Raw genomic sequence first — 15,122 nt, forward strand, 5'->3', positions numbered from 1 at the left:
AGGGGAAATTGGTCTGAAAACGTATTATCCACTCCCAGAAGCCTGCATAAGCGATGGTTTTGGTGTAACCTATCCAACCCTCAAGTCCCCAAAAGTATACCCTTCAGTCTCCGGAATATATACTTTAGTAGTGGAATGCATATCTTGCATACCAGATGCCACAGGTTCAACCCCTGGCATCCTTTTGTTAAAGGACCTCCAGTTGCAGCTCTGGGAGAGACCTTTTATAAAAATGCCACAGATGTGCTTTCAGTCTGACCAAACAAAGCTGGGATGGAGAGGTCAACAGCTTGATGGTATAACCCAAGGTAAAGGTTCCCCTTGACATTGAGTCCAGTCGTGTCTGACTCTAGGGGGCGGTGCTGTAGAGCCAGTGTTTGTCCACAGACAGTTTCCGTGGTCATGTGGCCAGCGCGACTAGACACGGAACGCTGTAACCTTCCCACTGTGGTGGTACCTATTTATCTACTTGCATTTACATGCTTTCGAACGGCTACGTTGGCAGGAGCTGGGACAAGTGACGGGAGCTCCCTCAGTCATGTGGATTCGATCTTACGACGGCTGGTCTTCTGACCTTACAGGACAGAGGCTTCTGCGGTTTAACCTGCAGCGCCACCACATCCCACTCAGTATAACCCAGCACATGTTCAAATCAGTTTGCTTGCAGTGAGTGTGTGAAGTGGTTCTAAGAGATGTGAGCTTTGCTTCTCACCGGTGTGCTGAGTCGTCCCTTACCCGACTCGACCCTTATCCAGAGTGCAAAAGCTGGCTTCCGTCCTTTTCCGTATGCTAACACTTATGTATTTTATACTGCTGAATTTACAATATAAGTGTAATAAAAGCCCAAATTGTGTTCCCCAGGCACTGAGATTGAATCATAAATACCGAACGCCTTCCTCGGCGCAGGTGATATCTTTCTGAGGCTGCTGGAGAGACGTAAGATGTCTCCGTGCATCTTCCTGCAGATGTTTTGCTCGGTTGTGATGGAGGAAGGGGAATACCCATTTTTCAGCTTCAGTGTCAATAAAGAACCATTTGCCTCACTAGGCGTCTGTGGAGACAAACGAGATAAAGGCCAAGATGGCCTTTAAGGATGGTTTATACAGTACTTGACATATTTGCAGAGATACAATGCCATGAAGGATGTGTTTGAGGCAACGCCGTTTCCTTCTTTTGGATCCCTGGCATTTCATGGTGCAGTTCCATTTCTAATCTTTGGTCCCACCTTGAAAGGGGAAAAAGGACCTGCAGGTGGATTCTGGGGCTGGTTGAAGGCTAGATGCTCTTCTAGTTGACCATTCAGATCGGATGGCAGATGTGTCTTCTGTACTCCCATCCCTAGGAGTTTCGTGGCACAGTGGTTAAACTGCTGTCCTGCAGCCAAGACGCTGCTCATAATCTGAGTTTGAACTCGACAGAGTCAGGACACCGGCTTAAGGTTGACTCAGCCCTCCATTCTTCTGAAGTTGATTAATTGATTACCCAACTCACCAGGGAGAGGGGAAATGTGTAGCCTGTATAATTAAATTGTAAGCCGCCTGGAGAGTGATGGAGCACTTATTATGGGTTTCATTCAATTTGAGATAAATCATTTGGAACCACAGAGTGAGCTAACATTTTTATATCCATCCATCCACCCATCCATCCATTAGGAGTTCCATCTTGTCCTAGAGACTTCAACTCTGGAAGCCTCTGAATGTTCTTCTCCAACTGCACTTCTGTATGTTGAATGACCGGGAGGGTTTTTTTTTTTGGGGGGGGGTAACATTTCAGAAGCAGTTTCCGAGCATGACTTTGGGGATAAGGAAAGAGCTGTTACTTGAATGAATGAATGAATGAATGAATGAATGAATGAATGAATGAATGAATGAATGAATGAATGAATGAATGAATGAATGAATGAATGAATGAATGTGCAAATATTTAGGTATCCCTTAAAAGGCTTGTGGGATCTTAGTCATTTTTGTAAGAGCAGAGGAATTCACCTTTTACTGAGTTGCACAATTGGCCCATCCAGTTCCATATCACTTCTCTGGCTGACAACAGTTCTCCGGGTTTCAAACAGGATTCTTCACCAGCCCTACCTGGAGAATCTCTGGTGGTTTCCCCTCCAAGAACTAACCAGCTGCAACCCTGCTTAGCTTCCAAAACCAGATCAAGTTGACTGTGTTCAGGATAGCACGGTTGCATGGGAGGGATGTTTGTGCGTTGAATATGCTGTGTGGAGGGTGAATTATAATCTTTAGCAGGTGTTCTCCCATTGGGGGGTGGAAGCCTCACTTAAAAGGTTCTTAGAGGATGAGGATGATGTAGACTGGTCACCTTGTAGATGGATCCCCTGGATGGCTCTTATCTACTCCATTCTATCCAACCTTAGATCAGTTGGAGCCTGGAAATCTCCCATGGGTTAGGAGATTCTAGCAACACTACTACGTGCTAGTGGCAGGAAACAGAAGCCGGCAGAGGTTGCCTTTGTACCCTGTTTGGAGACTGCAAACATTTCTAAGCTCTGGTAGAAACAGCTGAGAATCAATATCAGCCTCCCACATGGTAGGTTCCATTCTATTAAGGGGGGAAAACCCCCCGATCGTGACACTGTTGTATAGAATGTCTGCCGTTGTTGAGAGTCTTTCATTTGAGGAAAGGCACAAAACACCCATTAAAGAAGGATGTTCAAGGTCTTTATGCCTTTAAATGTCAAATATTTGGAAAACATTTTATTTTTCTGCTTCCCGTATGAAACCCGTTTGATGGCAGAAGACAATCGGTTCTGCAGTTAATTTTAGAACAATAAAATATATCGGCAAGAATTGAGGGAAGCGTGGAAGACTCGAAAGCAGAGGGAATCAAGACGTGGTAGCTCAGCAGAATGGATCGGAGAGCGTGGGAAGAGGAGGGAGGGAGAATATGGAGCCCAGGTTTTCCTCGGATCACCTTGTCCCTTCCTTAGCCCCTTCCGAGAGGTAACAAATTGTCTGTTTGGGCACTGGAGATGATAGCTGAAAGACGTGATGCGGTGAGAAAGGCCAGATTTTAAAGAATGCCCATGGGCTGCAGTGATTGCCGTTTGAGCGATTTATCTGCCTCGAGGTCATTACTAATTAGCGACATGTTGCCGAAAGAAGCGAGCATTAAAAATTTAGTGCCACGCTATGGAAGCAGGCACTGATGGCAGCGCCTCTCCTTTGAAGTTGGGGCATCTCCTGTCGCCTGGTGACATCTGGAGAGGAGAAGGTGCTCCATTCAGGGAAACGGCAGCCAAGGGAGGAGACGGGATCTCTCAGAGTGTGTTTAATCAAGCCGCGGCAGTCCTGGAGCTCAGATGAGACCGCGGTGTGACAGCTGCTATGGGATCTGTGATGCGTACAGGCCTGCTGGCGAAAAGGCATCCGTTCGTATGAGAGCTGGGCGTCTTGTCTTCTGTCTTCATAATTGCAGGGAGGGTGCCTGCGTAAATCTTTCTTCCCGGTGCACCTCTAGCCAAAGTTGGAGCTGAGCTGGAGGACGGTGGCCCCACCGCCAGAGAAACTCAAGCATGGGAGCAAGATCGACTCTCTTCTTCATTAGGTGCCTTGGCCTAACGAAGGATAGTGAGCAATGAGGTTGGATAGCTCTGTGGTCTGCACACGTGCCTGGATGCACAGATGTGGTTTTTTAGACAACCATCGCAGGTCCTTATATGGAGGAACTAGAACAGGGGTGAGAAGAGAGCTTCTACATCTGCCTCCCACCCTCCAGCTGTTCTACAGGTCATGTCTGCTGGGATGCTGTTCATGACAGACACACACATTCTCACATTGACACTCACACTTTTGTAGTATGAACTTGAAAAGCAGTGCCTCGATATTACAGCGATGGCACCTAATCTTTGAATTCCTTGAATGCCCTTTGTACACCATGTTTTTTTCTTTACTTACAAGGTGGAGTTTCTTTAAGCCTTGCATGGCTGTGCGACGCCGGTTGCCTCTCGTCTTTGAATCGGGAGAGGCTGATGAATATCTGGCTGCACAGGGCACTTGGGTATCATACTCTCTAACCTAGCTGTGAGCACCCGCAAATGGGTAGCTCAATGGTTTAGATCTTTGGCTGCAGAGCCAGAGGTTGGGAGTTGGATTCCCCATTGAGCCTCCTTAACAGGGGCTGGACTGGATGACCCACAGGGTCCCTTCCAGGTCTGCAGTTCTAAGGTTCGATGTTAGGTAGAGTTAGAGACTGTTCTCCAATCTTACAGATGTCTACTTCTAAAGAAGTACAGCCCGAGGCTGCCATTGAAAATGTAGTACTAAAAACCCCAGTCAAAAGAGTAATTCATAACTGCACTTTATCTAATGTCAGTAGTTAAGCAGAGTGAAACCTGGTTGGTAACGGAGCAGGGGACCACCAGGGAGTATGAGGAGTCTCCTGCAGGGCAAGGAAAAACTCTAGCCTTAATCTCTGGAGAGCCTCTGCCTATGAAAGTTGACAATACTGGGCGAGATGGAGGAAGGGTCTGACTTGCAGCTAGGCATCTTCTGTCATTTCTACGTTCCTAAAAGGACACTTTAGATCCATGGTCCTACGAATGCCTCTTCTTTGAATGCAACTTATCTGTAGCTGTCACTCAGGCCTTCAGGATCCAGCCTTCCCTTGTGTGTCTATTAGTGTCACTTCTTCCTTTCAAATGCCAAAATTATCTGTGGGTTTCTTCATAAGGCCACTGAGATCTCCGTGGTGGAGAAGGCAGCCATCAGTAGACCGAGAAGGGATTTCAACTCTGCTGTCTCCGAATCCCAGCTTCCCAAGTATTAGCACAGTAATGAATCTCAGCCCCTGAACTTTGAGAGAAAAATATCATTGAGGGCTGTCAAATTAATTGATCTTCCCAGCATCCCACACTTCTTTTTTCTGCCATGCATGGCTGGCTGATCTGGTTGAATCATTCCTTGAGTTGACATAGAGTACCTTGTGAGAGAAACTGAAGCTTGTTTCAGCTGTTCAGTGGCACTTTGACCTGGGGAGGAATAAAAACTCGGATTCATGACAGCAGTAACTCTTCAGCTGGCCCAATGGTGTTACTCTGCCTGTCGGGTTGGTTGTGTCGTCAGAAAGAGCTCCTTAACATTGGCAGCAGCAGGAGCTTAAATGGGATCTTTTAACCACTACAGATCAGAAGCACGAGCGGAAATGTTCCTCTTTTATTGGACGTGAAGTCCAAAATAGTTGCCCACTGTTTAGGTCAACCTGGATTCAAAACAGTCTGGATGCCCTTGGGGTCAGGATGAGGAGAGCAGACAAGAGCTTCCTGTGCTTTGGAGAAGTTCTTCAGATCAATGAGTTGGGCTTGTCTGTGGAGCCTTTGGTGTTTCCTGCCTGGCTGCGAGAATCCTCTGACACGAATTCAAGGTGAGGGCTGGAAGCCTTGGTGTGATGCTCTTCCCCATGCCTTAGAGGCCCTTTAATGATCCAGACACCCCTGAAGGGGTGATTCCCTACTGGTTTCTCCCCTGCTCCTCTTGGGTTTCCTTTCCCCTTGAGATCTTAAGAGCAGCCGCTGATCCTCTCCCTGTCCTTTGTAGACGCAAATCTTCAGCTCCGCATCAGAGACTTTGCATGGAAGTGACTAAGCACATGCCTGCCGTTCTTCTTTCTTAATTTATCTCAAGGTTCTGCCTAAGGGCACTAGGCTGAGACGAAAGAGGAACTTGGAAGAGCGGAGATGACGATGACGACGAAGCCTAGTGCGAAGTCGCGATGAGGTGTGCTGTTGAGCCTGCGCGTTGCTGCTTTGAAATCTTTATGCTTTGGGGACAGATGGCAACAGAACCCCCCCCCCCCGTTCTTGTTTTGCATTTCTTTCCCTTGCCATGAAGTTTCCGTACAAGCAAACGTTCAGGCAAGTCTCGATTGATCTTTGAAGCCGGCTCCAGGCCCTGGAGGCTCGGCCGCGCAATGCCATTCTGCCCACTCCATTCCATTTCTGCAAGGGCATTTTTGAAAGGGGGGGAAAAAAAAATACACAACCAAAGTGGAAACAACAACAACAGCCAAAGGGATTAATCATGCCCTGGTATTTTTTTCTGTGTGCTTATAAAGCAACAGTCACCCTTTGTGATTAAGATGCCACTCTGTCCCTTTTCCCATCCTACCACATCCCTTATTTATGCTCACCCCCACAGTCTCTTTCAAAGAGATGAGGCTGTCACAAGAAACAAGGGAATTGATTTCTAGCTGGCAGTCGGTGAATCCTGAGGTCTTCACCAACCCACCTGCGCCATGAATCACATGGCAGGTTCTCCAGCCGGGAGGCTTTCATCTCCCTTCTTCTCCCCCTTTTCTGTTTTCCATTTCCTCGCGTTCTCTGGGAGAAAGGCAAGCTGGCAAAATGGTGGAGGTAACTGGGTCACAGGTGACGGGAAAGAGGCCTCGGAGATGCCGGAGAGCTAGTGCCAAACTGAGTTAGATGGACAAAAGGCTCCAGTCTTCTCTGAGACAGCTTTCAAGGTTGGGTCCTCCAGATGTTTTGGACTTTTGCCCCACAAAGGAGCAGCCGGATCTGGCCAGTGGTGCAAAATGCCGAGAGTTAAAATCCAAAAGGAGGACCCAAAAAATTTGAGAAGCCAGGCTCTCTCTGTGTTCCTTCTCCATGGGTGCAGGACACACAAGGGGTAAATAATAATACTAGAGGGAAGATGGGCCCCCTTTTCAGGAGAGCTTGCCTGCCCTTACTGGGTTTCTTATTGAGGATCCCAATTATGCTTCCTGTGAGCTCCAGAATTTGGTAGCCTGTATCCTTCCAGAATTAGGACAGGAGGCTGGAGGTCTCCCACCTTAACAACAAAGGAGCTGTGCTGGTTCTTCAAATTTGAAATCTACGCTATATAAAGAGAGAGAGAGAGAGAGAGAGAGAGAGAGAGCTTGTCAGAAATCTTGTGTTTTCCTTGAAGTTGCTCTTTGCCTCTCCCTCCCTGTTACTCGGTTTCCCTTCTGGTCCCATCAGCCGGCTGCCGGCATCTCCTTTTGTCCAAACCTGGCAGAGCAGCTTGCTTGTTTATTTGTTTCTTTGGCTTGTTTTATTACATTCCTTGGAAGTCATTTCATAGTCATCTGTCCCCTTTCCTTCTCTGAAATTCACTTCGTATATCAAGCTGGCAACATGGGGTCAGAGGTCCTGGGAGAAAGCAATTACTAAAAAGAACCAGCCAGCCACTCTGAGCTCGCAAAGAGAATATATGAAGCAAGAGGAACCTAGCCAGAAACACAGGGGCTTATTTTAGGATGGTTCAGGGCGAGGGGAGTCTCTTTTCCTCCAGCTGATGCGTGGCAAAGGATCCTTATTAGAGCCACATTGTTAAGGGAGGGGGTGCGATTGTGCAGTGTGATGTCACACAGAGGCATCCAAACCTTACTGATTACTAAGAAGGGAAGCCGAAAACCCAAGCACAATAGGCTGAAGCACCTCATAAAACAATGTCAGCCATAACCATGTCAAGTGGTCCACTTTGCCTTTGCTCTTGTTGATGTGTTTTTCCAAAAGCATCTTCCATCAATTTAGATGAACAGTGCCTAATTACAGTGATTTCCGTGGTATCCGGGGAGCTGATATTTGAACAGGGCCTAATGCTTAGGAGAGATGGTTCAGCGAGGCGTGATTCAGTTGGGGGGCTTTAGTAATCATACCACCCCCGGGAGAATGAACACTGGCACAATTAAACTTCTCCTTTGTTCAAATGGCAGGGCTGAAAGACTTGTGTTTTACTTGCATTGCTTTCTCCCTTTTCCTTCCTCCTCTTAATTCTTGAGGCTTTGGGACAATGGTTAGAGCCAAGCTTGGGCACAGAGGCTTTGAAAAGCCAAATGAATGTTTAAAGTCCCTTTCCTCGGGGTTTCAAAGGGTTTTAAACCAAAGTGTGCTGCCTTTGGGTACCTGAAGCCCTTCTCTCCCCCGTCTAGGCTGATTTGAGGTGTCAAGAAAGCTGAACAAATGGTTCTATTTTTGTATTTTTCTTTCTAGGACTGGGGACAGCCCTTTGTGGCATTTTTTTCTTCTTTATGTGCCAAAATAGCTTGGCTGGATTTTGGTGTCCTCGTGCCTTCTGGCCTAGAGGAGTGGAGGAAATGAGGTGCCGTTGACAGATCTCCGCCAGGCCACTAGGTCTTGGGGCCAGGTGTGTCATTCAAATCTCTGCGCCTCACTGGTACATCTCTCTTTGGGTGTAGCGAGTCGCTGGGTCCATTTTCTGCTCCTTCAGCAGTTGAGATCCGGCCTATGTATTGATTCTCTGTTAACTCCTCCTCCAACCTTTCCGACGTTTAAAGGCAAATAGGATAGTTGTCTTTTGGAAACCAAGAAAGGTAAATCCGGTGATAGCCGAGAGTCCTCCCTGAAGCTCGGTGCATGGGAATAAGTTATTGCTTGGCTACAATCCGTTCTCCCAAGCTCTTCCATCCAGCTCCGTTTCCAGCAGGTAAAACTACGAGGGGACTGGCCGTCCCGTGTTTCGCTTGCTACGTCCACGTTCTTACTTAGCCTGCCCTTTACTGTGCCGACATTCTGGAAGGTGCTGACAGATTCTCTGCAAAGCAGCTCTGGCGTTTTCAGAGACAAGTTGCGCATGGACAGTTAGCGGCTGACATTTAGAAAAATCTTAGAATCTGAAACAAGAGGCAGAAAACCAAAGGATTTTCCTTCTAAAAGGTCAGTGTGAAGGGTTTCTCCCCACCCCACCCCAGTGCTTTTTCTTTCTTTCTTAAGGAAAGAATGTTTTAACATTGCTTCGTTAGTCAGTGACAAGATCTTAAAACTGTTAAAGAGGAGATTAGAAAATCTAGATCTAAGGTTAAAAAAAAACCACGTGGCCAGCGGTGGGATGTTGCAGAAAAGGAGGAGGTGGAGGAAGAAAGGGCAAGACAATTGTCGTTTTGAAGACCATGTAAATGTGGCAGGACCACCTAGGACTTCTTTATTTTTCCCCAAGAGAAGAGTCAACCTGAGTAGCCTTGGGCAAGCTGCTCCATCCCAGTGCACGCCAGAAAAGGAGGAAAGGAAACCACCTTCTCCCTCTAGAAAACTTGATGACCTGCTGTTTTTGTTGTTTAAACGTCAGTCGCAGACCAGGTGCTATGATCCAGGTCAGGCTGTAGCGGGGAGGGGGAAAGTATTTCTTAAAATACCTCCCTTCCCTCTAAGCACATGCACTGTCTCCCCCAGAAAACCACCCATCATGCAGCTGTATAGCTGTCATCTCCGCCTTTCCTCCAGTGAGCTCAGCACAGATCTACCCATTCCCCTTCCAGCTATATCTCTACGACAAGCTTGCGAGGTAGGCCACACTGAGAGTGGGCCAAGGTCACCCAGTAAACTGAATGGTCAAGTGGGTATTGGAACCTGAGCCTCTCACATCTTAGTCCAACTCTCTGGCCACCATGCTCACCATCTTTCATAGGCAAGGGGGATTGTATTCCTTGACTGCTCGTTTATTTTCTTTCTGCCCCCCACCTTCCTCATGAAAAAGGGAACCCAGCCATTTAGGAAGACGTTAGGTGGAGAAAAGGTGAAGTCCCGTATGCTGGGATCATCAGTCCCTCATTCTGCAGCCATTTTATTTCCCCCTTAAGTCAAAGTGGGGAATCCCAAGCATGGAATTCAAACTCATTGACTTTCAGCTCTAAGGACTTGGAGGAAGTTCCCTTCCCATCCCGTTCCCTCCCTGCCGTAGAGAGAACATTAAGCCTACGTCTCTGCGATCTCTGACTCAGGTCTTCTGGGAGCAGTTTTCTGGTTCGGAAGGTTAGATTTTTGCAGGGGGGGGGGACGCCATGTTTGCTAAGATCCCTTCATTTCATCCATAACTCCAGCGATGCTCCAACGCTCTGGAGTCACGTATGCTTCTTTCCGGAGTGACAACATTGATCCTCCTTGGTAGCCTGCGTGTCATCGCCTTGCGTGAGCAGATGTCAGCTTGGCCCGGCGAGCCCCCTTCTCCGCAAGGAGGGCTTTAAACGTGGAGACGGCGCCTCACTCGGCGGCTGTAAAGGAGGAAGGAGAGTCTCTCCACCTTCACAACGATGAAAGCTTGCTCAGACTTGCCCAAGGAACTCCGTCTCCCCGTCAAGGAAGAAGGGGAAACAAAGGAAGGTGGCGTGCCTGGGTCTGGCCCAGCTGAGTGGCGAAGGCTTTCCTAGGCTGTTTAATATGGGAACGGAGACGTTCATATTTGCATTCTGCCTCGAGTGGAAGGAAAGAAGGGAGAAGCAAAAGAGCTACTCTGAAGTGCTGCCCTAGCTTGTAAATGGTCTACCTGCTTTCAGCAATTAAATATATGCATTTAAAGTAGAGACGACTTAGAAATGGTAGCATATTCATCTTCCATGCATGGAAGATGGAACAAACCTGTTTTCTGCAGCTCCAGAGGGAGCCAGTGGCTTCAAATGACAAGAAAACAGATTTTGACTAGATGTTATGAAGAATTTCCTGGTGGCAGGAGCTGGACAGCAATGGAACAGGCTTTCTCGGAAGACATTGGTTGTGTCTTCCTTGGAGGTTTTTAACAGAGATTGAATGGTCATCCCTTAGTGGTGCATTGGCTATGGGTTTCCTGGCAGAGGATGGTGTTGGATCCGATGCCCTAGGGCAGTGGTCTCCAACCTTGGGCCTCCAGATGTTCTTGGACTTCAACTCCCAGAAATCCTGGCTAGCCAAGGTGGTGGTGAAGGCTTCTGGGAGTGGTAGTCCAAGAACATCTGGAGGCCCAAGGTTGGGGACCACTGCCCTAGGGGGTCTCTTCCAGATCTAGACTCTTACTATTCTATGACTTCTCTGTGAGGAGGAGAATATTAAAAAAAGAAAGCCACTGCAGATTTAAGTGGCATGATTCATATAGACCTTTACTGCTTTGATCTGCTGAAGACATGGCCTCTAAGCCTGTCAACAGAACAGGAATCTAGACAGTTCCTGATTACGTGGGAGAGGGGGAAACCTATTTGTGTTTCTTCCCTGCAAAGCGTGCCAGGCATGCCACCAAAATTCCTTGCCTTCTGTGCACAGCTGCAGTGTTCACATAACGTCTACATGCTGTCAGTTTTCTTGGTGGAATCCATTAATTGGAGCTAGCGAGTTGCGATCTATTACAGTCAGGAGTTGGTAACTCACTGCTTTCCCTCCACCAGAGGTTCTGGCCTGTCTCTGAGACCTCAGTCGGAGGGAAGATGCTGCTGGTCATCGGGATCAGAAATGCAAGTGGAATTTGGGTTTGGCTGCTCGCTCTCAGATTTGGCAGTTCTGCTGGAGACTTAAGTTCAGATCTCATTCTGACAGTCGGTTGTTGAATGAAATTGAAAAGCCAGAAGGACGCCTGCATTTTTTTAAAGTCATCTGGAGTCTCTCCAGCCTTCATCAGCAGAGAGGCAGGCAGGGGACCAAAGGAAGTGGCAGGCGTGTTCTGAATCTCCTGGCTAACGCAGCGTGAGCCTCTTCCTTTTGAAAGGAGTATATATTAAAAAACATAAAGCCCTGAATAATTTACCAATTTCCAGTGTTAAAAGGAAGATTGATGATGTTTCTCTTCTCCCCAAGGGAAGCTAATCTTATCTCATGCAAGAAAATAGTTCTGTTAGAGGTTTTTCTCTCTGGGGATGCCAGGACTCGGCGGTGTAACTGTTACAAAATGGGAGCCCCACCTTATCCCAGGGGGTGGTCTGAGAGCCAGTTCTAAGTTTACTACCCACAAGATGGACAAAACGCCAAGGAGAAGCTCTTGACAGGGAGACTTGACTTGGCGAGCATGGACGCCACTTGTATCAAAGCCACTGTGTGGTTATCCAGCAAAAGATCTCTCTCTTTCCAGCCAACCAGCAGGAGTGAGTGGGTCAAAAGGGGGCACCTCCTCGGTAGAGCTGACAGCACAGGACCTTGGAGAGCTCCAACTCCTCCTAACAAGTTCTGGAGCTCAGTTGAGGCCAGTGATGACTCTTGGCCAAGACTTCTCCTCCTGGCGCCACCCCTTTCTCGCAGAATGGGAAAAAGCAACAGGTCTTGGGTTTGATGCCTAGCACTCCTTCCTCTCACCAGGAGCTTATGCTGGCGTTGATAATCACAGTGCTGGTTATTCTGGAGCTTCTGGAAGAGGGGGCGCTGTCCCAGGATTAGAGCTGGGCTTAGGGCCATCAGGTTTGATCCAAGCTCAGAGCCATGGAGGTTTCATGCTCAGAGGTCTCCTCCAGTGATGCTTTTGTCCCATGTCCCCTCTGCTACCACATAGGCTCCTCAATGTTTTGCTCTGTTTCTTAACCCCTGGCTCAGGTCCTAGATCTTGAAAAATACTCTCCATCCCAAGACCCTGGAGAGCTGAGGCCTTCCAGAGCACAAAGCATCGGACTAGATAGACCAGCGGTCTGGTTCTGCGTAAATGACAGGTCTGGATCCTGGTTAGCAGAGAGTAGAATCCAGGAACCATGAGCCGGGAGAGAAGATCAGACTAGATCCAAGGGTAAGCCAGAAGGTAGAATAGGTTGGGTACACACGACAGGTTGTGGATGTTACTCACAACCTCCAGGTCTCCAGCTATATTGGAGCCCAGTTTTGTAACCCCTTATTTGCCTCAGGGCAGTTGTGGAGCTCCTGGGATTGGGAAACCTTGTTAAGCTGGGTTCCCATTTCCCAGAGGCCCTGTAGCCTCATTCAGACAAGCCCAGTGACGAGACCCTTTGCATGAAGGCACAAAGGTGCTACTTTCCAGGGCCAGGGCCTGAATGGGGCTTCGGTGACTGAGGAATCCCCCCCTGATCATCCCCCCATTTCCTGTGCCCCAGCAAGGAAAGTGGAAGCGCACGTCCTAGATAAGAGGAGAGCTCGCCCTGTTGGATTGGTGCCTGGACCTGTTCGGTCTCGTGAGCTGCATCCTCCATGGAGCCCAGGCCGCATTTTGTTTTTATTTATTTTTGCTAATGCTGTTTGCTTCCGACGCACGCCTTAAAACAGTGACTTGGTGTCGATGCTGCTGAGCTGTTTAGAAAGCTGATGGAAGTGGTGGAGGTAATGATCAGATCTTCAAAAAGAAAGAAAGAAAAGAAAAGAAATGAAAACAAACAATACCCCAAAGAATTGGGAAGCTGGGGAGGAGGGTGATGGCAGGAGGAGTTAAGGCTGTCAGTCTTGCATGGGATGGTGGACAAAACTGATGATCTATTTCAGTCCCACTGAGGCTGGTTTTATTGATAGATTACCTTCTGTGGTGTTCTTTTCTTCTTCTTCTTCTTCTTCCCCCTCCCAGCATGTGTTAACTCGACAGCTCCTTTCAAGTTTGTTTTCAAAATGTTCTCAACACTCTTCCCGCCGCTCAGCAATTCATTATTCATCTGAAGCTCACAAAGGGGTGTGTGGGGGGGGGAGGTAGGGGGCCAGTATCGTTCAGAGAATTTGGAAATGCAGAATCTTAATAATGGCCCAATTAAATTGTGTGTTGAACACCTGCCCAGCAGTAGATAACGTTACCTTGATTACAATAAGATATGCTGGAAGAGTCTCGGCTGCTCAGAGTCTGGAACACGCGACCGGCGTCCCGGGAGAATATTGCCAGTCATGAAATTAACCGATTCGTTTCCCTCCCTTGCACCTCTTTTCTGTCTCCCTCACAGGCCACCAGGTCCTCCGGCGGCGGGAAGATGCAGCTCCTGGAAACGGCGTTTTCGCAGACCGTCCGGGAACTGATCGACTTGCACCTTCTCCAGCAGGACAGCGTGCCGGCCTTCCTCAGTGCCGTCACTCTCGACCTCTTCAGCCGCCAGACTATCACCTAGCCTTGTCTGGGAGAGAAAACAAAAGAGCAGCCTTTAGTGTTTGTGAGGAGCCCACGCGGCATCTCCCAGTTCGAAATCCCCGTCATAGAGCAAGGGAGGGAGGGGGTGGGTGACGTGTGGAGGATGATCTCCAAGGCCCGTTGTTTCCCCCCACTGGTGGCTGCTCTCCCCAAGGAGACACTCCACCATCTTTTACTGTAGGAAGACAGTTGACCCTTCCCATTCTAAGACACCAGTTAGCCTGGCCTGGTCATCACTCTAAAGATTCGCTCATCCCAGCCCTATTTCCTTCCATGGGAAAGACAAACGGGAATAAGTGGAGGGGGTTGTTGTTTTATTTGATTGGATTGTATTGCAAGCTGCCCTCCTGGCCTTTGGGATGGAGTAGAGTAAAAATATAAGTAAACATGTCTGATGTCATCCTCCAGACTTTCTGTATCAAAGCCTTTCTTTCGTTGCCTCCGTTTTCTGCTTCTCTGATGCCATATTTGTAGTTTCTCCTCTCTGCCCCTTGGGTCCCTCTGATTCTGCCCGCCGTCCAAGGAACAGGTGGTTTTGCACTGACTGCTGGGCAGCTGGCTCATGACGAGGAACTCAGATTTTCAGGTATACCCTGTGGAGGCTGAGGAGCCCCTCGCCTGTTTTGTTAATTACTCTTCCTTGAATTTGGGAGACGCGAGGGTGGGATTTGTTTTTAAGCTCCAAAACAGTATACTATGTTAGGAAATAGTTCTGGGGAATTTTGTAAATAAAGTGTCACTTTGCATTAGCGTTGTGTGTGCCTTTGCGTGCCTCCGTTTCCAGTGTACAGGCGGTTTTCATCTTCCTCAGTGTTGCTGCTTTCGGTACAGTCATGGATGATGGAGGGTGGTCCTCGTCCAGAGTTTGCCACACAGAAAGAAGGCTGCTTCTTTGGATGATGCGCCGCAAACCCATTTCTGGAGGCATCTTTTTTCAGGCCAGAAAGGAAGCTGGATTGTTCTGTTCCGGTTCCAGCATCTCCCTTGATTGTCTCATTCAGAGCAAAACAGAACATTGTCACTTACAGTATAATGGCATCTGAGGTGATCAATTAGGAGTGATCGATTAGGAATGATCGATTAATTGAAGGATGCAGGTCTTTGCTTGTGTCATTCTCAAGCGGAAAAACAAGAAACTGAGTTTCTCCTTCGCTTCACCCGGAAGAGAGTGAAATATTTCTTCTTGGCCTCAGTGAGAGCTTTTGTGTTTGTGAGAACCGTTTTGGCACAGATAGCACCAGTCGAAAGAAACAGCAAGAGCTGGTATTTTGCTTCATGGACTTCAAAGAAGCAGAAGCATCCAGTGGGTTGAGTCTGTTTTGAACAAAC

The 15,122-nt window shown here is 48.1% G+C and overlaps 1 protein-coding gene across 4 annotated transcripts in view; it reads left to right on the forward strand.

The window, feature by feature from the left end:
• MAD1L1 (mitotic arrest deficient 1 like 1) overlaps positions 1–14,542 on the forward strand; it is a 451,517-nt gene extending 436,975 nt beyond the window's left edge. For all 4 annotated transcript variants that reach the window (XM_078381280.1, XM_020804299.3, XM_020804300.3 and 1 more), the window contains one exon: positions 13,612–14,542. In XM_078381280.1, the coding sequence (XP_078237406.1) occupies positions 13,612–13,773 (162 nt within the window). In that variant the 3' untranslated portion in view covers positions 13,774–14,542. The remainder of the gene's footprint in view (positions 1–13,611) is intronic.
• The last annotated feature ends 580 nt before the right edge of the window (positions 14,543–15,122 follow it).

Source organism: Pogona vitticeps, chromosome 13 (assembly GCF_051106095.1).
Source record: "Pogona vitticeps strain Pit_001003342236 chromosome 13, PviZW2.1, whole genome shotgun sequence".
Classification (NCBI taxonomy): Eukaryota; Metazoa; Chordata; class Lepidosauria; order Squamata; family Agamidae; genus Pogona; species Pogona vitticeps.